Raw genomic sequence first — 25,040 nt, 5'->3', positions numbered from 1 at the left:
ACATATTTCATAGGGTCTTAAATTATATTTTGTTCATAAATTGCTTTTTTATTTATTTATTTGTTTTGCTTTTTTAAATAAATTGCTAATAAAAATTGTTTGTTTCATGATTTTAATTAATTATACATGCTTTTTGATTAATAACATTTAATTTGACAATTAAAACCATTAAAATAAAAATCAATCAAATGTAAAAAAAGGAATTTGGAAACAAAATAAAATGGATTTCATAGGGCCATAAGTTCCTGACAGAAATGTCATTGAGGTGCATGATGTGTACATGTAGAGCATTCTTCAAGGTCAGACTCCAGTGCTTCTTATTACTGTTGTAAGGCATTCAGTTTCCATAATCCATCTGTCACAGACTTGTCACATTATCAGTGTCCTTCTATACTTGTCTGTAAGCTTCATGTTTCACAATGCAAATTACTGGCTTGAATAGAAGCAGGTGTTAAATGTAAAGAGAACAGATTGTGCCAGATCATAATCGAATGTGGGCCGCTGGTGGCGTGGGGCGATCAGGGTGTTACATAGCAGGATTAATTGAGTGTCACGGCACCCTAGATCTGTCAGGTCACCTGGATCAAGTGTCAGCTGGTGAAAAATAGGTCAAAGATAATGATGAAGTCAAAGGGGAACATTGAAGAGACACAGCCTTAAGACAATGATATGTAATAAAAAAGATGTTGCATATTTCAAGATGTGTTGTTCCCTGGAAAACAGACTGTGTTGCGGTGAAAAGCTAAGCAATTTAAGAGGTGTTTATGTAATTGAGTTCAACTACAAATGTGATACTTTTCACATGGAGTTTCTTTGTCATTTTTATCCATTCATTCATTAATTCATTCATTCATTCATTCATTCATTTAATGTATATTTGTTCCGTTGAGTATCATATTTGATACATGATAGTACGATGTAGGAGAATATGGAGCTCATACATAAGGAGGAACAAAACACTTCAGTTTTATTCAGAGGCCCAAAATGAGCAAAAATATGCAATTTGGTGCAGTTGCTGGCATTTATATAAAAGTAAGCCAAATAGTAAAATGAAATTAAAGATAAAAGTAAGATGAAAGTCTTGTAATGTAAATCAATGAGATCTTTATAACATTATAACAGACTAGGGCTGTCAAAATGGCTGAAAAATTAAATTCGAATTGTGTACTTCAATATTATCAAAATTCGAATTATATTCGAATTTAAAATGCATAATTTCAGTTAGGGTGAAGAAAAGCTTTTGGCTTCTCTCCTGAGGCCACAAGAGGGCACATCGACCAATGCACGTTTATTCAAAGCATATAAGATAACATGACTATCTGTGAAAAAAGTGCATAATGTTTAAAATGTGTATAAATCTTCTGCAACGTTTTTGCATTCGAATGTGGATTTTTATTTTAAATTCGACGAATATTCGAAATTCGAATTATTTGTTGACAGCCCTATAACAGACTACTCACATAAAATGCATATGAATATGAGTTGTCACTCCATGTCTCGCAATAATACAGTATGTCTTAGTAAGATGAAAAATTGAAATGCTTAGTTTTATGATCAAAGCTGTAGTTTTTATTGTGGGAGAAAAGCATATAATGCAATGCAATACAATGATTGAGAGATGAACAAACAAATGTTCCTCAAAAGCCTGATGTATCATGTTTAATGAATTTTGCCATGTTTCCAGTGTTCTATTGAAATATTTTTAACAATATAAATTTCATTATGTTTCCTTGATACAAATTATTAAGTATTTCAGAGCAAAAAGACACATGTACCATGACCTAAAGGTGGACATATTTAGAATTATACTAAAAGGCATTTTACTTGCTAAACAGTGTAAACTATCAATCAGAGGACAGGAAGCATGTAGATTGAGTACAACAGCTTGTACAACATTCTAATTTGGTCAAACTTTGGTTTGTTTTCAAGTTACAAAAACACAAAAACGATTTGTACTATTGTCCTCAGACTTTTGAACCCCATTGTACAGTATATGACACTGAGAAGTGTCTGTCTGCTCACTTACATAATCTAAACCCCTCTCTTGTGTCTGGGTTATGAAATGCTTAAACTCTGTAGGGTGGAGACTATACAGTATATCCTGCTTTACCACAACTTCTCTTGCAGAGGAGGATCTCATCAGACTCAGCCTCAGGAAATGGTGAAGGAAGAACAGCACTCGTCTCTCTCTCTATGGTGAGTTTAACCTTTTTTTGCTCCTCATTTGGGAGTCACACTTGTGATCTTCACGATCAAAAGTGACCGGACACCTAAAATTGTACCTTTTCCCCCCAGTAAAATCAATGTAACATATTTTTGTTCTATAATATTTTTTATTTTTGTATTTTGAGATAATTTCATGGTACTAATTAATATTTATGCAATAATTATGATCAATTTCTTCCCATTGAAAGTAATGCAAATTTTTACAAATATATATTTTTATATTACTTTTCAATGAATGCAGTATTTCATGTTAAAATAGAGTCAATGCCTTTAAAATCCAATTTTTGAAGCCTGATTAGTGCCATCTGGTGGGAGTAAAATAAGAAAAACATCTGCAATTCCATGGTTTAGCCCATAGATTCCTATATAGCTCTATATAAAAGGCCTATAAATTCTCTAATTGTTTTTAGACATAAATACTTATTTTTATTAAGTTGGGTTTAGATATATATTTAGACATTCTCAAAGACAACTTGTGATCAATTTCGTCCCATTGAAAATAATATATATATTTTTTTTGTACAAAATATTTTTTATATTACTTTTCAATTAATGCAGTATTTCATGTTAAAATAGAGTCAATGCCTTTAAAATCCAATTTTTGAAGCCTGATTAGTGCCATCTGGTGGGAGTAAAATAAGAAAAACATCTGCAATTCTATGGTTTAGCCACTAGATTTCTATATAGCTCTATATAAAAGGCCTATAAATTCTCTAATTGTTTTTAGACATAAATACTTATTTTTATTAAGTTGGGTTTAGATATATATTTAGACATTCTCAAAGACAACTTTTTGTAAAGGTTTAGATTTATTTATTTATTTATTTTTTAAATGTTGATTTGAAGAGTCAGTTTTTGTATTATTACTACAGTCAAACCTGAACACAGAGAAAGCATTTTGTTACACAAAACATAAAAATTCTATAAAAATGTAACAAAAATTAACAGGAATGTTTTATCAGAGCTTAATTCTTCTGGGTCTGATCTGATTTCAGTTTTCTGACTCGTTTTGGCTATATGAGTATAGCCATACCAATTCATTTGAGTGTGTATAATTGTGTATGTGTGTGTGTTTGTGTGAGTGTATGTGCGTGTGTGAGTGGATGTGTCTGTTTTGCACTCTTGATGGTTTAAAGTGTAACCCCTTCCTTGCTGTCCACTTTTTTACTGCATTGTAGTTTAATTATTGCTTTTATTTTACATATTTGCTGTGTTACATTCACACCAGTCCATTGGTGTGTGTGTGTATAAGTGTGTGTGTACGTGCGTATGTGTGAGTGGATGTGTTGGTTTTACACTCTTGATGTTTTAGAATTTCACCCCGTCATTGCTGTGTACTTTTTATCTGCATTGTGCAAAATTCTCTGAATTTTTGTGTTTTTGTCAATTTCCCATTCATTTCCTATGGTCAGTTATTTTTGACCGAAGACCAAGACGTGTGACTATTTTTTTTACGACCACTTAGCCTGCTCGAATCATGCCCTCAATTTTTGTGTGTTCACATTCCAAAAGACATAAAAGTCACCAAGTTTTGATTTTAAAACATTCAAAACGTCAAAAGTGACCGAAGAGCACCAGAGAAGTATTACCTTTATATTTAGTTTTTGCTCTTTTAAATAATCAAAATCAAATTTTATGGATAATTTGTATTGGTTCTTTAATTAATCAGTATTTACTTACATGTTTATTATCATGAACTTTAAGTGTTTGTGAAATTGACTTTTTTTTTTCCCACCATAACAGAATACAATAAACTAAGGGGTTAAATTGTGTTTTGCAGATGGTCTAATGGCAGACCAAAGAATGGACATCTCCTCCACGATGAATGAGTTCATGTCTCCCAGTTCCACTGATCTGATCTGCAGCTCCATGGATACGCCGGGCATGGACTACACCCGCAAGAGGAAGGGCAGCATCACTGACTATCAGTAAGAGCAAGTCCTAACAGATCCTCTAATGCTGTTCATCATCTTTCACATTTGTGTGCTCATATTGGACCTCAATCAGAATTCATGATGAGGTTCAAGGCCCTTTGTCTGGAATTACACTACCTTTCAAAAGTTTGGGGTGGTCAGTAAGGTTTTTTTTTTTTTGTGAAAGAAACAAATTATTTTATTTAGCAATGATGCATTAAATTGATTAAATGTGACAGTAAAGACATTTATAGTGTTACACAAGATTTCAATTACAAATTTTAACTAAAAAAAAATAATATTTTCCACAAAAATATTAAGCAATGTTTTATCAACATTGATAATAATGAGAAATGTTTCTTTAAAAACCGATTCTTCATATTAGAGTGATTTCTGAAGGATCATGTGACACTGAAGGCTGAAGTAATGGCTGCTGAAAATTCAGCTTTGCTATCACAGAAATAAATGACATTTTAAAATATATATATATATATATATATAAAAAAAAATGTTTTTACAAAATTGTAATAACATTTTACAATTTTACTGTAAATTGTATTTTTGATAAATAAAATGCAGCTTTGGTGAGCAGAAGTCTCCTTCTTGTAAAAGTGTTAAATGCTAGTGTATATTGTACAAAAATACGTGAGCAGACTTGCATTATTTTGCTTGTTTTTTTTTTGAAAGTTAGAACATCTGTGTTCTCTGGTATCACTCTGACATCACTCCAAAACAAACACACTAATTACAGAATGCTTTGGATGGGGAGGAAACGGTTCTCTCCACTCACATTTCCCGTTTGTACTTATGTCACAGACGTTTATTGCTGATCAGCTATAAACCATAGACATTTACTATGTTACCATGAGTTTGCATATTTTGTAGTTTTAAAAGGTGAGTCAACCCAAAAATGTACATTTGGTTGTCATTTACTTCATGAAGCCTGTATGACTTTGTTTCTTCTGTGGAACATAAAAGAAGACATTTTGAAGAATGCTAGTAACCAGTTTCGGTTCCCATTGACTTCCATGAAAAGGACTAAAAATGCAATTGAATCAATGGAAACTGAAACGGTTTAGCTACCCACATTCTTCAAAATATCTTCTTTTATGTTCCACAGAAGAAAAAACTTGAAGGTGAGTAAATTATGACAGAATTAACATTTTTTTGTGTGGTCTGTCCCTTTAATATGAGATGACCTGAAATAAAATTTGTCAATATCTCTATTTTCACAGAATTGATGGATTTTCTTTTGAGTAAGTATCAAAACATTTCAATTACTTTCACTTTACAATACCCCAGTGTTCCAAAACTAATATTCAATAAAACTAACATTCCATTTCTTTTACAAAAAAATCTATAACCATGGCATACCATGGTGCATGAACAGTATAACATCTTATTATCATGTTGTCATCACTGAAACGTCACTAAATCACTAAACTGCAGTCACAACTGTACCTAATTATAAGTGTGTCTTTGTTTGAGGACAGGCACATTATTCATCTGATTAAAAAAAAAGAAATATATGAACTCACCCCTTGTTTTTGAGAAAAATACCAATTTTATCCTCTTAGATCTGAGGCTTCATGGATGAGATTCCTCATCCCAAGCTCACAGCTCACACAGTCCACTGAGAGTGAATGGTCAGTGAGTATGGATGAAGTCTTGCAAAATATCCAAACTGTCCAGTCTGTTCTTGTTTTAACACAAATGTAATCTAGCACCTTTGATATCTGAATATGATATTCTCGCTCCATGCAAACAGACGGAGCGCAAAGTGTTTCAAGGGCAAATATTGTTCACAAATATTTGCTGGAGAGACTTTGGTGAATCAGGTGCTAAAACTATGCAAACAGCTTGTGCAAATAAACACGATCTGCACAATTTAGTCACGGTTCATTCTGGGTGAATTCACCCCTTTTAATAGTTTATAACTCTTAGTGTCTGAATATAGTGGATAATAGCAGGTATTGTGTTATATGTAGCTTTAGTTTTGTGGTTCATTTTTAACAGTAACTTGTAATGCAAGGGTTTGTAAAACGAAAAGTATCAAATTAGTTATTTTAATTGTTTGCAAACAAGAACAAGTGAAGTTCACATTATATTATCCATCAAGTAAATATTTTTGGTCATAGGGGTTCAGGTGACTAAAAAGTCTGCTCTAATAGAAAACACATAACAGTTATTTAACCAACAGGTAGGAAAAAAATCTGTGGTTGATGTTATCAGTGTCGTTCATTTTTAACAGTAACTTGTAATGCAAGGGTTTGTAAAACGAAAAGTATCAAATTAGTTATTTTAATTGTTTGCAAACAAGAACAAGTGAAGTTCACATTATATTATCCATCAAGTAAATATTTTTGGTCATAGGGGTTCAGGTGACTAAAAAGTCTGCTCTAATAGAAAACAGTTATTTAACCAACAGGGAGGAAAAAAATCTGTGGTTGATGTTATCAGTGTCAAGTCCTCAGGTAAACAACGTGTACAGTTTCTTTTATTCTGGTCGGTTATGAAACAAGCCATTATGAAACGGGCAAGCTGGAGCTGATTGTGTGTGAAATGGGAGTTACATCATATCAAGTTATAGTATACTTGTAACTGGTACCATATTGTGAGATCCTTATCCTGTAATGAGGATAAATGAATCAGATGTGCTCTTAACCTAAACATTAATGGACTATAATGAAAGTTAAGGAAGAGAAAAAATAAGTATTTTTCATCTGGTTTTGAGAAATTATTTTTCCTTTTACTTGCAAATCACCCTAGTAAAAAAGTAATGTATTTAAAATACATTTATTTCATATTTTCAAGTCTACTCTATTAACATATTACTTACATATCACTTGAGACTTACCGATATAAAAATTATAATTCAACTTTATTTGGAGTACAACTTGTGCACAATGCACATTTCTTATTATCAAGCCCAAAATGTGTTTTAATGTCACTATTGATGAGGATTGTATGATCTGAATAATTTCGATCTTTAAATGCAACATTTTTAAAGTGCACCTAAAGTATACTTGCAATAGTTCCACTTTAGCACAACCAAATATCCTTCAGTATATCTGTAGTTGGACTTCCGTACAATTAAAGTGCAGTAAGTACAAAATTGGCTGTTCCAATTTAGCAGACTTTAAGTATACCAGATTAGTATACTAAAATAACAATTGCAGGGTATTTTTATTAAGTACATAAATATGTAAATGTATTTGTAGTATACTTGGCATGAAATAAATGTATTTAAAATACATTTTAGTATATTTAGTTTTCGCTATTTAGATATCTTCCCATTCAAATGACTTTAAGGGTATTTTTATTAAGTACATAAATATGTAAATGTATTTGTAGTATACTTGGCATGAAATAAATGTATTTCAAATACATTTTAGTATATTTAGTTTTCACTATTTAGATATCTTCCCATTCAAATGACTTTATATAGGTTGATTCGTGAACTATTAAAGCTAATGTATTGTTACTGTTCATTTTTAAGGGACAGTATGGACATAGACATGGACAAACAACTTGGAAGGTAAATTGTTTTATCTATCATAAATATACAGCATAAATGACCACTGAAAATGCTTCTTTTTTGCATTTTTTCAGACTTTTTTTTTAAATCCAGTTTGTGGCCCTTTGCTTTAAGGAGAATTTTATACATTTCCTATTCATTTTGATGTTTCTTTGTTTAACGTTTTTCAAAATCTTTCAACCTTGTTCACTTTAGATTTTGAATCCCATATTTTCAGAGATTAATAATACGATTATTCCTCCTGTAACTGGATCTGTTTATGTAGGTTCTGGTGTTTATACTTAGCCTACATGATTTATTATTTCTCAGATGTTAAACTCATTTTTCTCTCAACAGGGTCGATCAGCAGATGAAGAATTCAAGGTGCTGTGATCCAGAGTATTTTTTAATTATTATTAGTGGATAGATCATATGCTACTGTAGATCCTATGCCTTTTCTTCCTGTTGTAACATTGTTTTGGACTCTTGGTTGTCAACAGGGAGGCTCACAGTCAGATAGAGAAGAGACGCAGAGACAAGATGAACAGCTTTATTGATGAGCTGGCTTCATTATTGCCTACCTGCAATGCCATGTCCCGCAAGCTGGACAAACTCACGGTGCTGCGCATGGCGGTCCAGCATATGAAAACACTTCGAGGTGAGATTCAGCTGGTTTTTTAAATGTAATCTTTATACTTCATTTTGTATTTCAAGTGATTTTATAGTTGAGTACTATTATACATAAAAATGACCTAAAATATGACATTTACATTGCATTGGTTTATGTTTTATTCACAAACATTGTATTACCAATAATGGTTTCAATTTAAACAGACTAATTGATGAATCCATGTTTTCCTTTTGAAAAGCTTAAATAAGCATATGCATTAAATTAATATTTGGAATAAATTATGTCAGAGTCTGTCTACAAAATTTTAAATTACAGTCAGGTAAGGCCTTCTACTGCTACCATGATTCACCGCTCAGCGTATGCGAATCATATCACGACTCACTATATTGCCTGCTGTCTCCATCTTACAGAATGACCTGATTGGCCAGAGTTTGTTTGATTATTTGCATCCTAAAGACATTGCAAAAGTCAAAGAGCAGCTCTCGTCATCTGACACAGCCCCACGCGAAAGACTCATCGATGCTAAAAGTAATATAGCACCTGCTAAAAAATACACCATTATGCAGACAAACCTTAAAAGGCTGAAATACGCTTCACGACTTTTGAGATTGTAACATTTAGTATTGTCCTTTTTTGGCATTATACAAATTTCCAACTTTGTAAATGGTTACAGGGGAAAAACTGGGCATCATAAATTAAACGACTGAGGATCTCTACCAGACTTACAAGTCATTAAAAACACAAACTCACACAGAAACATGCACCATGTTGCATGGAGAAACATGACAAAGAAAAACAGCTTGTGCTCTAAAATCAGCTCAAAATATCAAATGTTTGATATCCTCTGACTGGAGAGAATCAGTTTGTGCCCATCATACACTACACAATTTTATGTGAAATCTTTCAGCTCCGACTGTCTAAAATCTGCAGACTGACTCTGACTTTCAGCAATTAACATCGACTAGTCCAGACTGCACATTGGGACAGAAATCTTGGGGCAAAAAGTAGTGTATACCAGCCTTTAATCACATACATTTTATCATTTTTTGAGCTTATCTGACAGTGCGTTGTTATTTTCTCAGCTGGGCTACCAGTCAGGACAGACATCGCCCCTTGTCCCTCCAGACTGTGCTCGGGGGCCCGCCGCTCCTTCTTCTGCAGAATGAAGTGCAACAGGCCCCTTGTCAAAATGGAGGACAAAGATTTTCCCTCAACTTGCTCCAAAAAGAAAGGTAAATCAGTTCTTTCGTTGACTTTGCGTATTGTAAAATATAAAAAAAGTTTTATCGTCATAACTATTGCTTTCTATTGCTCTCTGCAGCTGATCGCAAGAGCTTCTGCACCATCCACAGCACTGGCTATCTAAAGAGCTGGCCGCCCACAAAGATGGGCTTAGATGAAGACAATGAGCCTGATAATGAAGGCTGTAATCTCAGCTGCTTAGTGGCCATTGGCCGATTACATCCTCAGATTGTGCCACAACCCATGAACGGAGACATCTGGGTGAAGCCCACAGAGTATGTCTCGCGCCATGCCATTGATGGGAAGTTTGTCTTTGTGGACCAAAGGTAAGTAGTGACCACTGGGTGCCCTGATATGCAGTTGCAGTTTGAAGGTGCGGTCACATTTACAATTTCTAGAGCAAAATCCAGGCAATGTCAGTGGGAATCAACACAATGAAGTTCAAGTTTGGTCAGATTCATAATTTAACAAGCAAAACTAAAGATCCGCAGTGGATGAGGCACTCATTCTGAGAGTGTTTACTCACCACACATTCAAATGATAACATTTTCCATTAAGAGGTGGTTTGGAGAGCAGTTATTTACGGTTGATTCATTTGCTAGCCGGCAAGAATGGTAACGGAAAATGTGACCACACCTTAACTTGCTTAAAGGGATAGTTCACCCAAAAATGAAAATTAGCCCATTATTTACTCACCCTCAAGCCATCCTAGGCATATATGACTTCCTTCTTTCAGATGAATCCAATCGGAGTTATATTAAAAATTGTCTTTGATCTTCCAAGCTGTTTAATGGCAGTCAGCGGGTGTTGCAGTTCATCAGTCCAAAAGAAGTGAAATAAAGCGCATCCATCCATAATAAAAAAGTGCCTCACACGGCTCCGGGGGGTGAACACAGGCCTCCCGTAGCGAATCGATGCCTTTTTGTAAGAAAAATATCCATATTCAAAACACAAAAATTACTTTAATCTGGCTTGCGCCAACAGTTGTACACGGAAGCAGCTCCGGGAGGATGATGTATGAGTTCAGCGTTGCGCATGCGCCGGTGAGTCTCGTGAAAACCAACGTTTGTTTACAGGAGCAAAGGAAGCAAAGTTTCCTTACTTTAGCAAAGGAAAACCAGTCTCCTCTTGGCTTATACCGAAATCCTCCGACATTCTTCTTTACAAATCCTCGTTTTGTACTTCTAATTCGTGACCGTTGTTTTGTTTTGATCTCTCCCCTGCGCTTCCGCGTTCGTCACTTCTGAGCGTCGCATACGCAACGCCGACATCCAACACCATCCACCCGGAGCTGCTTCCGTGTACAACACAAGATTAAATTGATTATTATGTTTTAAATATGGTTATTTTTCTTACAAAAATGCATCAATTCGCTACAGGAGGCCTTTGTTCACCCCCCGGAGTCGAGGGTGAGTAATTCATGGGCTAATTTTCATTTTTGGGTGAACTAACCCTTTAAAAAACCTTAAACAATACCAGTGCACTATAACATGCGACGTGCTTGTATAATATGATACAATTTTCCAGACTCAAAATTACATTAGTGTAATTGTAAGCAAACATGTTGAGTAAAATTGATAATAGGTTGGGATATGTTTGTTTTATCTACTGATGGAAAAACTGATTTGGGATCAAATGCTTGGTATCCATGCTGACCTTATGACCGATCTTCATGTTAGCGTGACAGCTTATTTGGTTTCGTTAGCACAATGCAGGTCATTATCCAAATATTGCCATGGATAAATGGTGCAGATTGACATAAGGTCACGGCCTGGCTAGAGGTGGGAATATAGGGCGCACAATGCACCTAAAAATACACTGTGACAAAGTCACTGCTTGGCTTAATGGTTTAAATGAGGCGATTTAGGAAGGCATGGATGAGTCTTAACTTTTATAAATAATATCTCTTTGGGTTTAAGGCTTTAGTCTTTGCAACTTTACGGACGTTATATATGCACAAACAGCTTGTAACTCTCCAAAGACAAAGAAAAACTTAAAGTTGCATCATATGACCCATTTACTGTTTTTGCTTATCCAAAAAGAATGCATGTAGGACGGGGGACTTTCTATCTATCGGTTGAGAACTGTTGCACTCAAAATTAGAGGCAGATCTTACTGTAATGTGATCTTGCTGTAGCTGTAATTTAATTACTCTTTTTTTTTTTTTCTCAGTAACTGCAATGGATTACAGTTCCATTTATTTTGTAATTATTTAAATTATATAAAGTCATTACATGTAACTAGTTACTTCCCAATACTGTATGTATATGCCTCTTCATTTTAGAGCCACGGCCATTCTTGCTTATCTACCTCAAGAGCTGCTGGGCACGTCATTCTATGAGTATTTCCATCAGGATGACATCGGACATCTTGCTGAATGCCACAGACAAGGTAACATTAGAGCAATGCTTTCCATAAAGTGTAGCATGCATGGCCAGATTTCTGTGGCTGACCTCACAATCGGAATGTCTCTGTTTGCAGTGCTGCAGATGAGAGAGAAGATCAATACTAACTGTTACAAGTTCAAGATTAAAGATGGCTCTGTTATAACTTTAAGAAGTCGCTGGTTCAGTTTCATGAACCCTTGGACCAAAGAAGTAGAATACATTGTTTCAACTAATACAGTTGTCTCGTAAGTGCACAAAACCTCTAATGATAAAATACTTTGTCATAATGTTCTGATGGTTTGGTTTAGTAAATTGAATGGCTGTGTTTTCAGAGGCAGTTCTCTTGATGGAGCAGAGCCTGGTTATCCTCAGCTCACGGCCTCCCCCCAGAGTATGGACAGCGTCCTTACAGCTGGTGACGGTAGGCAGATCTCATTTACTCTCCACATCCTAACACAACAAATAAACTAGTGACTGTTAAAGCATATCCTAACCAGACACAACAAGTTACCTGCGACAAGTCATGTTTCAGTTCAACATCACAGCCGATCAGAAGACATATTTAATTGTAGGATTTGGGGATTTTGAACCAATAGGATTTCGCTGTTTGGGTTTACCCAGATAATACAGGACAAAACAATAAAAAGAATGAAATTTCTTCCCTAACCACCCTTTTTTTCCATAATTAAAAATGATATTAAGCATAAAGAAATTGCCTATGGGGTGTCATTATTTTTATGACATTTAAAGCACATATTTCCACTAAATTCTTAATTCTTAAAAAATAAATAAATACAGTATATATTAAAGAAATTAATGTTTTCATCATATTTTTAAGTCTTTGATTCACTGATTCAACAAATACTACCTTCATGTGTTTACATGAAGTGAAAGGAAATTGTGAAAAGAGCCTTTGGAAATATGGAGCACAATTAAGCACAAAATTCAATTATAATCGTAATATTATTGATTAAAATTAAAATGTAAATATTATGAATTTCTTTCTCACCCCAAACGTTTGAATGAAAATGTATCACAGTTTCTGCATCGTTAAAGAAGAAAACATTTTTTTTTAACATTAATAATAATACATGTTTCTTGAACATCAAATCAGCATATTAGAATGATTTCTGAAGGATCATGTGACACTGAAGACTAGAGAATGTTGCTGAAAATTCAGCTTTGTCATCAGAGAAATAAATGACATTTTTTAATATATTAAAATAGAAAACAAGGTCACACTTTATTTTATGGTCCAATTCTCGCTTATTAAAAAACCATTAACTACGACTTTTGCCTCAATAAACTCCTAATTTGCTGCTTATTAATAGTTGGTAAGGTAGCTGTTAAGTTTAGGAGTCGGGTAGGATTAGAGATGTAGAATATGGTCATGCAGAATATGTGCTTTATATGTACTAATAAACAGCCAATATGTTAATAACAGGCAAGTGTTACCAAAAACAATAATGTTTGGCAGTTTTTACTGTATTTTTGATTGAATAAATGCAGCCTTGGTGAGCATAAGAGACCGCTTTCAATAACATTAAAAATCCTTTAATAGTATTTCGGTGGCCTTTTTAAATGTTCTTCTGCAGGCTCTGGGAAAACTGTCCCTGGAATCCCTGGAGGCACAAGACCCGGAGCAGGAAAGATCGGCCGCATGATCGCTGAGGAAGTGATGGAGATACAAAGGTGAGCTGATCGGTTTACACAGTTCAAGTCGAATAATCTGAAATCGAGTCATGATCTTGGTGACACTGCAGCTGGTTTTACCTGTTATTGATATGATTGACAGGATAAGAGGCTCATCTCCCTCTAGTTGTGGCTCAAGTCCCCTCAACATCTCCAACAGCAAACCCCCTCCTGACACATCCTCACCGGGGAGCAGGAAGGTAACGTTTGTGCTTACAGGGACACTATGACCATATGATTCTCATGATACAGAAAACATGGGCAGAATAATAAAATTCCTTCATAAAAATAAAATGTAGAGTAAAGAGGAATGTCACAGAAATTTTGGATGAATAAATATAATAGGGCTGTACATTTAATCAAATCATGATATGGACTAGTGTTTGTAAAAATAAAAGCAAAAAAAAAAAACTGCTATTGAAATCAGCATGTTCTGTCCATCTCAGAGTGAATGAGTGGCAGTTTTGTCTACTACTGTACACATACTAAAACACACGATGCTTGTGGTGTTTTCAGTGTCTGTCATCTCACTATAAGAGGTTCGTCTTAAGAATAAAAAACTTGTATACATCTGGGTAAAATTAGGCTAAATGATGTGAGAATTCATTTTTGGGTGGAGTATCACTTTAAGGTTTAGACTCTGACAAACATATTTAGATGTACAGAAAGTTCATGTAACGTTACATTAATGTGATAATATAAATCTAATAGCATCTGATTTTTTCCCTAACTGCTCAGATTTCAAACGGTGGAAGTCCAGACATACCTTCAGCAGGGATGGTGTCGGGCCAGGACAGCATAGGATATCCTTACTCTAACAGCTCGGTTTTAAGTACGTTTTAAAGGTGATCTGATCACCGATTGGTCAGTGTTGCTTTTGAACAGTTCACAATACCGTCTCTGATCTGCAGGTGATCAATCACACATCTGTATCGGTGACATCATGGACGAGCCGGGCTCCAGCAACGATGAGGCTGCCATGGCCGTCATCATGAGCCTGCTTGAGGCGGACGCAGGTCTGGGAGGTCCCGTGGACTTCAGTGACCTGCCCTGGCCTCTGTGAGAGCCCTGAAGGAGACCTTCACCCATTCCTAACGGGGTACGACATCAATCCATCTCACTCGCGTTCAAAACCAGCCATGACCCTGATAGTTAACGCATGCGGACAGTTTTTTTTTTTGTTGGTGACGTTACGTTTGTTTTTGACACGGTGCCTCAGGTAGCTCCACCCACAGCAAAATCTCATTGGTCCACAGCCTCATTCTACAATTGTGTCAAATGAGTGATTTTGTCAGTTTCAGTTTCATTGAGGACAAAAGATTCTATAGCACCTGGTTGGGACACAATGTTAGATCGCTCAACATCTTACAACACCCATTATTAGTGCTGGTACGGTGAATAAGGGCATTGTTTCAGTCTACGGAATATCAAACAACTAAATACCATAAATCCTGTTGGTATGCTTATTAAAAATCAAATGTGTATCATAGATATGTGTATTCTAACATGTACAAGTATTTTATCTGAATGCACATGATTGAAATGAACCGAAAGGGCAGCAATATATTTTTTAAAATAAAATATATATATATTTCTTTCCCTTTACATTGTTTTTTTTTTCGTACCCATGATTCACGTAGAAATTGAAGTCTTTTAGTCCTTCCGACTGAAAAGGTTTGAAGGTGAGACCCACCTTGTCATATTTTCATAACTTTTTAAAGACGCTGATCTAGCAGTTGATAATTAAATGAACTGCAGTACAGTAAATAGTAAATGCTAGATTTAAGGTTTAGTCAGTATTTTAGCTATAGTGTTAGATCGCTGTTTGTTGTGCACTTTAAGTACCTATAGCATCACTGTACTGATGTTACAGTAACTTGGCTCAGCCTGATTGTCTCTTGAGTTTTATGTAAGAGTACTTTACCATGTATTTATGTTTATGTGTGTTTTGATGACTTCCAGAGAGCAATCTACACAATAATTGATTCCCTTACTTGTCCAACCAAAATAGAAACAGTTTGGGGATGATTACTCAGGATTTTCTTCAATATCAAGTATGTTCACCTTGTGTATGCTATTGTTTTTTTTTGTCTTTGGCCATGCAGGTACTGATTCCCCCATTGTCTCCATTGGTAAAGCATGAAAATACACTCACTGGCCACTTTATAAGGTACACCTATGCCTAGTGCTGGGTTGCCTTCAGAACTGCCTCCATTCTTCATGGCATAGATTTAAAGTGCTGCAAACGTTCCTCTAAGATTTTGGTTGATATTGACATATCACACAGTTGATGCAGATTTGTTGCCTGCACATCCATGATGTGAATCTCCCGTTCCACCAAATCTTAAAGGTGCTCTACTGGATTGAGGTCTGGTGACTGGTGAGGCCATTTGAGAATAATGAACTCATTGTCATGTTCAAGAAGCCAGTTTGACATGATTTGATGGTATGTTTTGTGGCTAGATGTAGCCATCAGTTCACTGCTTATAAAAGGATGGACATGGTCAGCAACAACACTCAGACTGAGGTGTTTAAATAGTGCTCAGTTGGTTTTAAAGGGCCCAAAGTGTGCCAAGTAAATATCCAACACACCATTACACCACCAGCAGCAGCCTGAACCATTGATACAAGGCAGGATGGATCCATGCTTTCATGCAACAAGTGGTCATTTGAGTTACTGTTGCCTTTCAATCAGCTTGAACCAGTCTGGCCGTTCTCCTCGGACTTCAACACGGCACAGAACTGCAGGTCATTGGATATGTTCACTTTTTCGGAGTACACTCTATAAACCTTAAAGATGGTTGGGCATGAAAATCCCAGTAGATCAGGAGTTTCTGTAATACTTAGACCAGCCTGTCTGGCACCAACAACCAATGAATTGGTTTTGACATTGTTCTCTACACACATATCAAATCAAATAGATCACTGAATACCAAGTATTCCCAAACTTAATTTTGAAGTGTTGTGCAAAAGTGTACAGATAGTAAAATGGCTCTAGCTAATTGTATTGCAATGTATTTTAGTTCTCAAATCCTCTGCATCTATTCTGTAACTTGAACTATGTTTGCCCCATGTTACACAATCATAAGAGTTTCTATTATAAGCTTTGGCATCAGTGAAACACCAAAAGCAACTAAAAATCAAACTTCACATGTGACAAACACTGTACATTACATTATATATCTTTATTAATACGATGATTTTCAAGCGCTTGAACAGACAGAACTTGAGCAGATAAATTAATGTCAATCTAAGAAAAACACGGCATTCATTCACCAGGCAAATGGACCTCCTGAGGAGACACAGGAGTTTAAGGAGATCAAGGGGAGAGCTTTCCAAAAGAAGAAGTGGCACCAAACCCAAATGCATCAAGTGTAAATAACTTCAAAATTATAATAATTCACCTCATTGCAGTAATAATATAGTAAAATGGAAAAGAGCAATAGTAATAATTATAATCATGTAACAGGCCCAATTACAAAATAAGCGAGGTTGCTAACTTCATTTCAAACAAACAAAAATAAATTTCCTTTGGTCAAGTAAAAATAAAAAGAGAACAGCGAAGACAGAACAGGAGAGCACTGCCCATGCCAGTATCCCAAGTCCATGATGTTGTTGTTTTTTGTCTTTTTCTTTTTAAATACAGTAACTAGACAGTTGAGGCTCTAAGGCTGTGGAGGAGGTGCAGAAGGCAATCTGGTTATAGTGTCACTTCATGCTGCAGCATGCTGTGAAAGGGCGTCTGCTCTCAGACGGCAGGCGAGGGGGCGTCAGGGTCAGGCTCGTTGTTGCTGTAGTGGTGGCCAGGGGGAGGGTGGTTGGGAAGAATGTCCAGTTCATCCACTTGTGGTCCAGGGTTCATCACCACAAGCTGGTCCTGGGGAATGTCTGCCGCAGCTGCTGCCAGGTTCGTGATGGACTTGCTCTTCACGCACTGGAAGTCCACGTGTCGACTTTTGCCTTCCTCCTTCTCCCAGGACATGCGGATGAAGGGTCTTTGGACGTAGTTGTAGATGACTTCAGGTCGGCCGCCGGGGCGCTTTTTCACTTTCTCTTTGTATGTTGGATAACCTACAGATGCAGATTTGATATTCAAAAGTTGGGATCTTCTGATGTGGGTCATAACCATCATGGAAAAGTTCATTAAAATTCTGTCATTATATTTACCCTCATGCTAAACCTTGCCCTTCCTTGTAGCTTTCAAATCAAATATGGCACCTTTCGTCTAGAGGAAGACTGATCGGCAAATATTTGGCCATTACGTGACTATGCTTTGTGAATGTATAGCAGGCCATTTCTGACTTCAAATTTGTAATGCATTTTAAGTAAATGTGAAAAAAGTGATCATTTAATTTTATCAAATTTGTGTGCATCTCATAGGCTATTAGTACATTTCGGCCATCAGATATACAAATAATACGTTTTTATACATGTCAATATAATGTTAGATTTGAATACAATAACAAAAAATCTTCGAATAAACAAAAACGTCAAACCTGATAACTGTTGCCATATTTGATTCATTGCTACTTCAGAGAATAACATTTTTGGGTAAACTATCCCTTTAAATTGTTAAAATGAGATTGTACCTATTCATTCGAATATGCAATGTTGTAAAAATAGTATGAAAGACAAAGGATTCTGACCTTCGATACCCAGTCGGATTTTCTTCAGTCCTCGCTCTTTTAAAACTGATTTGGCTACATCACGGTTTTCAATGTACTTGAAGAAACGATAGAGTTTTGTACTGTAGATAACTAAAAGGGGAGAAAAAAAAAAATTTGTTTTTATATATTTGCTGAAGCTTCAGAAAAAACAATGCAGATGCAATGACATTTTGGCAACCAAAAATAGATCACATTCTTTTTGGCAACTCGCACTTTTCAAAACTGTTTTTGTCTACTCAAAGTATTTTTCGTAAAGATGTTTCAGTCTGTTGTTAAACAGCAGTACAGTCCATTGAACACTGTACTTCTGTCCCTCACAACCTTGTTTTTATTCGTATCAAAAATTATATAAGCCGCCAACCTGGCTGAGGTCTATAATCCCAATAAGCTCAATATTGCTCAGTTTTCAACCACAAGACGTCACTAAAACAGTTTGTAAACAATGTCATGTAACGTTACATTTACAGAAGGAATGCTATTCAATGTCCAGTTTATAAATTGGCTAAAAAATAACTCTAAAGAGGAGCATTGTGCTAAACAGATGTACTATACTACATATTCATTATATTTTACTTAACATGTTGTCTTCATTATTGTATGTTCAAATAAATATTTTAATAAAAAAATAAAAATAATTACAGCCACCGTTTAAAAGTGTAGATTTCAACCATGAATTGAGGGTACATAATTATATAATTAAAATACTGATATAAAACTTCCTTAGGTGTGACTTAATTTGTTCAGTTTTTATTGGAGTGCTGATATTTAAATACATTTTATTACTTATTTATTAAATAAACTATCAATAAAAAAAATATTAAAAACTTTGTTTCGGTAAAAAATACATTTCGGTGCATCACTAAACACTTATGAAATGTTTTCAAGATAATACAAACAAGTGTGTGTGATTACTTTGTGAATACTCCTCTCCCATCTGAGGTGGGTACTCCTCGTCCCAGTCCACCACGTCATCGTCTGTGAGCACAACTATATGACACTCCCTCTCTCCGCTCTGAGCGCTTGCCACCATCAGAGGAAGCACCATCTCCTCCAGATAGAACTCAAACTGCCGCCGAGCACCGTCATTGGACAGTTCGTGCATCAGGGCACCTGAAGAGACAAACCTGGTCAATAAACAAAAACCTGAGGAAAACCAAAGCAGGAAAATCTGGCATTTTGTGAAATATGAGGCAAAAAGCATTGTTAAAATACCACAGTTGTCAGATCACAGAACTGACATGGACACTGTCAGAAGATTAAAGGAATAGCTCATCCGAAAATAAAAAAAATTGTCCTCTATCCTCTAAAATGCCTTAATGATGGATTTGTTTATCACAAGACATTGATAGACTGGAGTCACGTGGATTACTTGTAAATTACTGCAATGTTTTTATTAGCTGTTTGGACTCTTATTCCGACGGCACCCATTCATTGCAGAGGATCCATTGGTGAGCAAGTGATGTAATGCTCCAAATCTGTTCCCGACGAAGAACCAAACGCTACATCTTGGATGGCCTAAGGGTGTGTACATTTTCAGCTCATTTTTATTTTTGGGTGAACTATTCCCTTAAAGGGGTGGTTGAATCCGATTTCACTTTTTTAACGTTAGTGTGTAATGTTGCTGTTTGAGCGTAAACAATATCTGCAAAGTTATGAAGCTTGAAGTTCAATGCAAACGGAGATATCGTCTTTTAAAATTCTGGCCTTTAATCAGGATAAAACCGTATATTAAAAGCTAACATAAGCAGTAGCATTTACAAATAACAGCGTATCTAAAAGTATGAGACGACAACAAACAAAAAACATAGGCCTACCATTAAAAGCCGTGCTTGCACAGGTTCTACGCAGATCACGCGATCCTCTTCAATAATATCCTCTGCTTCTCAATCGGGCTCAAACTGCTAAGCGATATTAACGACGCCGTTGTTTAAAATACAACCGGAACACATGCCACTGAGGTGAGGGGCGGGACGTTCAGACGCGCACTAGAGGCGGTTTAGCCAATCACAACACACTGGGCTAGCTAACCAATCAGAGCCCATCGCCTATTTCTGAGGACAGTGCTTAAAAAAACAGGAAAAGATCAGCCCGTTTCTCAGAGAAGGGACAGAGTGGTGTGGAATAAAGGTAAATTATGTGAAAAATAATGAATTTTTTTAAAAAACGAAGCATTAACACATGTTTGACTGCACCCCATAAACACAATCAAGCCTAGAAAAAAAAACTGTGAACACCCCCTTTAATGTGAGTCTCGCGTATCAGGAAGGGCATTTCAGGAATTACTCACTCAGGTCTCGGCACTTGATAGTACTGTAGTCAAAAGAGATGCACAGATAGTCGCACGCTTCCCTCAGCTCGGGAATGGAGATTCCATCAGGACAACGGATTATCCCAGATTTATAGTAATCCTGCCAGTTACAGAAAGGACAGACAACACAAAAGATTCCATTACAGAAGCTGCACCGCTTAAAGACAAACATGGATGTAAGCCAGATTCACGTGCACAGCTGCTCACTGTCAGCTAACTGAAGAAGTGCTAATCATTTTTAACCAAACACTATGGATGCACAATATATCAATACCCTATCAGTTATTGGCTGGTATCGCAGATTTTTTAATTTGACAGAAAATGTATTGTAATTGTTCATGCTCATTTTTACACTTATATTTTCTTAATCACTCACTTCAAGCAATAATCTCTCGCTTAAAAACACCAATAATTTAATAACAGTTAAATATAATCTTTAGCAAATATCATAATGAATATCCAGTCTTTTGTATGCTTAGGTCTGCTTGCAGCATTTAAAATTATTTCATTATTATCATTTACATAAAGTATAAAACTTTAATGTCAGGTATTTATTGGTTGGCATCCATTTTATGAAAATAATTTTCAGCTTATCATATCAGATTGTTAGTATCAGAAACATATGCACGTCCTTGACATGTTTGAGCCAAAGTGCTCACAAAAGTGATGCAGATTCAAATCCCATTCCTCATCCCCTCTTCCACAAAAATAATGATTATTGTATTGCATTTAAACTGGTCCTGCAAATAGCATGCTCCTCTGTTCAAGCTCTCACACTCAACACATCCTCTCTCTGGATTACTAGTCAGTGTCATTGTTTGAATGCACTCATCTTATTTTATCGATTGTATACAGCAGCACAATGAACAGTGTCCCAATTATTGTATTGCATTTAAACTGGTCCTGCAAATAGCATGCTCCTCTGTTCAAGCTCTCACACTCAACACATCCTCTCTCTGGATTACTAGTCAAGTGTCATTGTTTGAATGCACTCATCTTATTTTATCGATTGTATACAGCAGCACAATGAACAGTGTCCTGAGACACATAACAGACACTGCAGTGAAAGATCATTACAGCAGGATATACAGCAAAGCTGACGACAGGCTTATGCTGCACTTAACGTCACTATTTAAAAGCTGTTGCTGGAAGCTCATTAGATGTTCCCAAGCAGAAGCAGCCCAGAATTAAAGCCTGTGACTAAACCACAGACCTGTCTCAAACACTAATTTACCCATACAAATCAACTATTAGCCTTTATCAGTGCACTGTCTCCAAATTAATAAATATAAAATGTTGTCATTTGTCCTGCTACCTAAACACAAGAGTCTTCTTGGGATTAACTTGATAAAAGACGCTTAGGATAAAATATTTCTTTCTGAAACCAAAGCTAAGGATTTGTGACAGACTGGAGCTTCTTAAGTGGGTCGCATATCAGACAAGAATCACCATGCTGTGCTGCACCACAGGTAGGACAAAGAACAGGTATCATACATAAAATGAATCATTCTGTACATGTATTTTGTCTGCTTGCAGCATTGACCAGCTTTCATGTGTACAGTGAGAAAGTAAAGGTGAGATGTTGAGTGACCTACCAGAATGGCTCTAAACACAGTGGAGCTGATGCCCTCTGCCACCTCATATTCTCCTTTCTCATTGGGCCGGGTGAAATTATGTTCCCGTCCAGATCCAAACATTCTACCAAAAAAAACAAAAAGTTTTTCAGAAACAACAACAGAAAAAATATTAAAAATAGACAGATTACAGAATATTTGAAGGCTGAGATCAATTAAAGGGTTAATTCTGTCATTGTCTACTCACCCTCACGTCATTTTTTTCCTTTGTTATTTTTCTTGTGTGATCCTACAATGTCTTTTTTAGGTAATAAAGTCTTAAATGGTTCAACAAAAGTATCATATTGAGAAAGGGATAGTACAGCCATAAATGAAAATTCTATCAATTTCTCACCCTCATGTTGCTCCAAACCCATAAGACTAAATCTTCAAAACACAAATATATTTTTTATTTGGTGCCACTGTATATGTAACTGCACAAAATATTATCTTCCCTACAACCCTTATTCAAACAGTTATTCTAAAGGTACTTTGAGGCAAGCCATTTAATTCAGTGGCCATCTTTGAAATGTCACTCAGATCAGACAAAATTAATCTTCATATTAGGTGTATTGTGGTCACACGTTTTAAATGACGTGAAGGTGATTAGACACCTTCAAGACAGAACTCTTTTGACAGATGATTGTTCTGCTCCTAACCTGCCCAGCATGGTGTTGGGCTGTGCTGTGAAAATCGAGGGGTCCACCACGAAGCGAGTGTTGTCCACAATAAGCGTGACCTTCTCTGATGTGCGGACGCTGCGGGCTCCATCTTTGACATTCTCGTAGACGAAGACCATCTCACCGGGAACCATGCTCTTGTATGTGCCCTCCGAGCTAGACAAGCTACTGTTGCGGCTGCTAGCCACCCCACTGCTGCTGCTGCTACTGGGAGAGATCCTCTGAGGCCTGGGGCTGCTGGGCCGCGATGAGCTGCCCTCGCGATCTGCTCACGTGACACATATGACATGACATGATGACAAACCATGGAACTTAAATGAAGAGCCACATCGGACCTAAACGACAAAAAGCCTTTTCTCACCGCTGTTGTTTTGGCGTGTGGGTGAGGTCACGTTGCGAATACAGGGTGTGAGCTGGCCTTCGCCACGCTCGTGGGAGGAGTCCCGAGAGCGATCGCTGGAGCGACGTCGACCTCTGGATCGGTCACAGCCTCCACTGGCACCATGCATGTTCATTTTCACCTGGACAGTCTAACACATCTGGCCACTGTGGGAAGCGAAAAAGAGCAAGAGACCTTAGGAAACACCTCTGAAGACAAGATCCAGAGTCATAATTCAGCGACTCTCAAGAGGAACAATCTCCCAGTGTAATTTAAGGTGAAATGGCTCCCACAACACCACAGAGAGCTAATGTCAGGAGTCAGGACTGTTCACATCTCTGCATAGTAAAACTGGGAACAGATTTATTGTAGTTAACTAAGACCATAAAAAGCATTTTTGTTACTTGAAATAAAATAATCAATAACTGAAAAAGTATTAAGGAAACATTTCTCATTTTCATTTAATTTACCAATCTAATAAATTAACTAAAATTGAAATAATTAATACAAATTATACACATTTTTAAATAACTATGTCAACAAATATATATTTACAAAAAAAACAAAAGTTCAGTAAAAAAAATTAAAACAAATTAAAAAGAAAAAAAAAGACTATAATAGTATCTCAATGATCCTAAAATAACAGTGAATGAGACACTTTTTTTCCGAATTCGCTGGCTGGTGCATCACTGGTCTTGAGCTTCATAGTGCTACCTATCAACACAGACGCAGCATAATGCCAAAAGTTCTGATAGGGGTGGGAAACTTTAGGCACCTCACAGTTCATATCATGTGCTCAGTTCTAAATGCACTATAAAGTACACTACCAGTCAAACATTTTTGAACAGTAAAGTTTTTAATGTTTTTAAAGAATTCTTTTCTGCTCACCAAGCCTGCATTTTTTTTAATCCAAAATACAGAAAAATTGGGTTGTAACGATGTACCGGTATGACGGTTTATCACGGTTTGAACATGCACGGTTATCATACCGTAAACATTTGCATATCCACGGTTTTAAAAAAAAATGAATGAATGAAAAAAAATAATAATCTCACCGGCGCATATGCAACTTATTTCCGCTCGGCTGCTTCACTCTGCATTCACATGGCTGCTTACACGCATGTACGTTACAGCGGAGAAAATGACAGAGACACAGGGCTCTACGCTTACTTTTCTTTTTAGGAGCACTTGTGCTCCTAACTTAAAAAATGTAGGAGCACGTTCAGAATTTTAGGAGCACCTTCTAATCAATAATCCAAAATTTTATCAAAAATTTGCCTTCCCATTACAAGGTGATTTTTGACTCCTTAAAGTGATTTACAGTGGAATTTTGTTTTACCTTTGTAATGGCATTTTTCTAACTTTATTAAAAGTATGTCATCTTTTGTCAAATTCTTTAAAAATTATATTTTATAAGCTTTTTAAAAATTGTAATTAAAACGACAGAATAAGAACAAGTAGAATAAGAAACATAAGTTACCAATCAAATGAAATCAGTATTAACAAAATTAATTTGTAGAGGTGGCACAGAAGAACACAAAAGTGGCTTGGTGTACTTTCAGACATTTAATGAGGCTCAGAAGTGGAATGAGTGCAATTAAATCCATAAATTTAATGCAAAGATGACATTGTTTGAGATGTCTTTGTTATGGGCTATGGTTAGGGGTAAAGGTAGGGGTAGGTTAGGGTTAGGTCAAATAATGTCATATTCGCATTAAAAATTACATAACTGAGCGAATGACACTTAATGACAGTTGTCATAAACATGCATAAAACCTCCTTCAT

At 36.1% G+C, this 25,040-nt stretch overlaps 2 protein-coding genes across 3 annotated transcripts in view; one reads left to right on the top strand and one right to left on the bottom strand.

Annotated features, from left to right (window-relative positions):
- Positions 1-2,079: 2,079 nt before the first annotated feature.
- On the top strand, positions 2,080-15,312 carry LOC107654339 (aryl hydrocarbon receptor nuclear translocator-like protein 1). The gene is made up of 18 exons (XM_016441376.1): positions 2,080-2,196; positions 4,007-4,154; positions 5,375-5,395; positions 5,717-5,785; positions 7,639-7,677; positions 8,014-8,040; positions 8,157-8,314; positions 8,569-8,606; positions 8,698-8,815; positions 9,370-9,519; positions 9,609-9,855; positions 11,814-11,920; positions 12,011-12,161; positions 12,249-12,337; positions 13,512-13,608; positions 13,712-13,808; positions 14,347-14,440; positions 14,520-15,312. Exons 2-18 carry the CDS (start codon positions 4,015-4,017, stop codon positions 14,669-14,671), a joined length of 1,794 nt encoding a protein of 597 aa, XP_016296862.1. The 5' UTR covers positions 2,080-2,196; positions 4,007-4,014; the 3' UTR covers positions 14,672-15,312.
- Positions 15,313-16,774: 1,462 nt separating this feature from the next.
- Positions 16,775-25,040, bottom strand: part of LOC107654345 (BTB/POZ domain-containing protein 10) — a 12,862-nt gene continuing 4,596 nt past the window's right edge. Inside the window, exons 2-8 of one of the 2 annotated variants that reach the window (XM_016441382.1) lie at positions 23,238-23,450; positions 22,856-23,141; positions 22,179-22,281; positions 20,563-20,683; positions 19,188-19,385; positions 18,255-18,365; positions 16,775-17,679 (exon numbers count right to left, since the gene is read on the bottom strand). In XM_016441382.1, coding sequence (XP_016296868.1) covers positions 17,357-17,679; positions 18,255-18,365; positions 19,188-19,385; positions 20,563-20,683; positions 22,179-22,281; positions 22,856-23,141; positions 23,238-23,391 — 1,296 coding nt within the window. In that variant the 5' untranslated portion in view covers positions 23,392-23,450 and the 3' untranslated portion in view covers positions 16,775-17,356. The remainder of the gene's footprint in view (positions 17,680-18,254; positions 18,366-19,187; positions 19,386-20,562; positions 20,684-22,178; positions 22,282-22,855; positions 23,142-23,237; positions 23,451-25,040) is intronic. The other variant, XM_016441381.1, reaches the window with a different exon arrangement.

Source organism: Sinocyclocheilus anshuiensis, unplaced genomic scaffold (assembly GCF_001515605.1).
Source record: "Sinocyclocheilus anshuiensis isolate Anshui unplaced genomic scaffold, SAMN03320099.WGS_v1.1 scaffold747, whole genome shotgun sequence".
In the NCBI taxonomy this organism is placed as follows: domain Eukaryota; kingdom Metazoa; phylum Chordata; class Actinopteri; order Cypriniformes; family Cyprinidae; genus Sinocyclocheilus; species Sinocyclocheilus anshuiensis.
Note: the sequence above shows the minus strand (reverse complement) of the source record. Positions and strands in the feature narration are given on the sequence as shown.

Bases quoted from the DNA above. Each gene is read 5' to 3' on its own strand.
- LOC107654339 (XM_016441376.1), top strand. From the start codon at position 4,015: ATGGCAGACCAAAGAATGGACATCTCCTCCACGATGAATGAGTTCATG. The intron at 5,786-7,638 runs GTCAGTGAGTAT...TTCATTTTTAAG, and splicing joins CAGTCCACTGAGAGTGAATG to GGACAGTATGGACATAGACA. The intron at 11,921-12,010 runs GTAACATTAGAG...CTCTGTTTGCAG, and splicing joins TGCTGAATGCCACAGACAAG to TGCTGCAGATGAGAGAGAAG.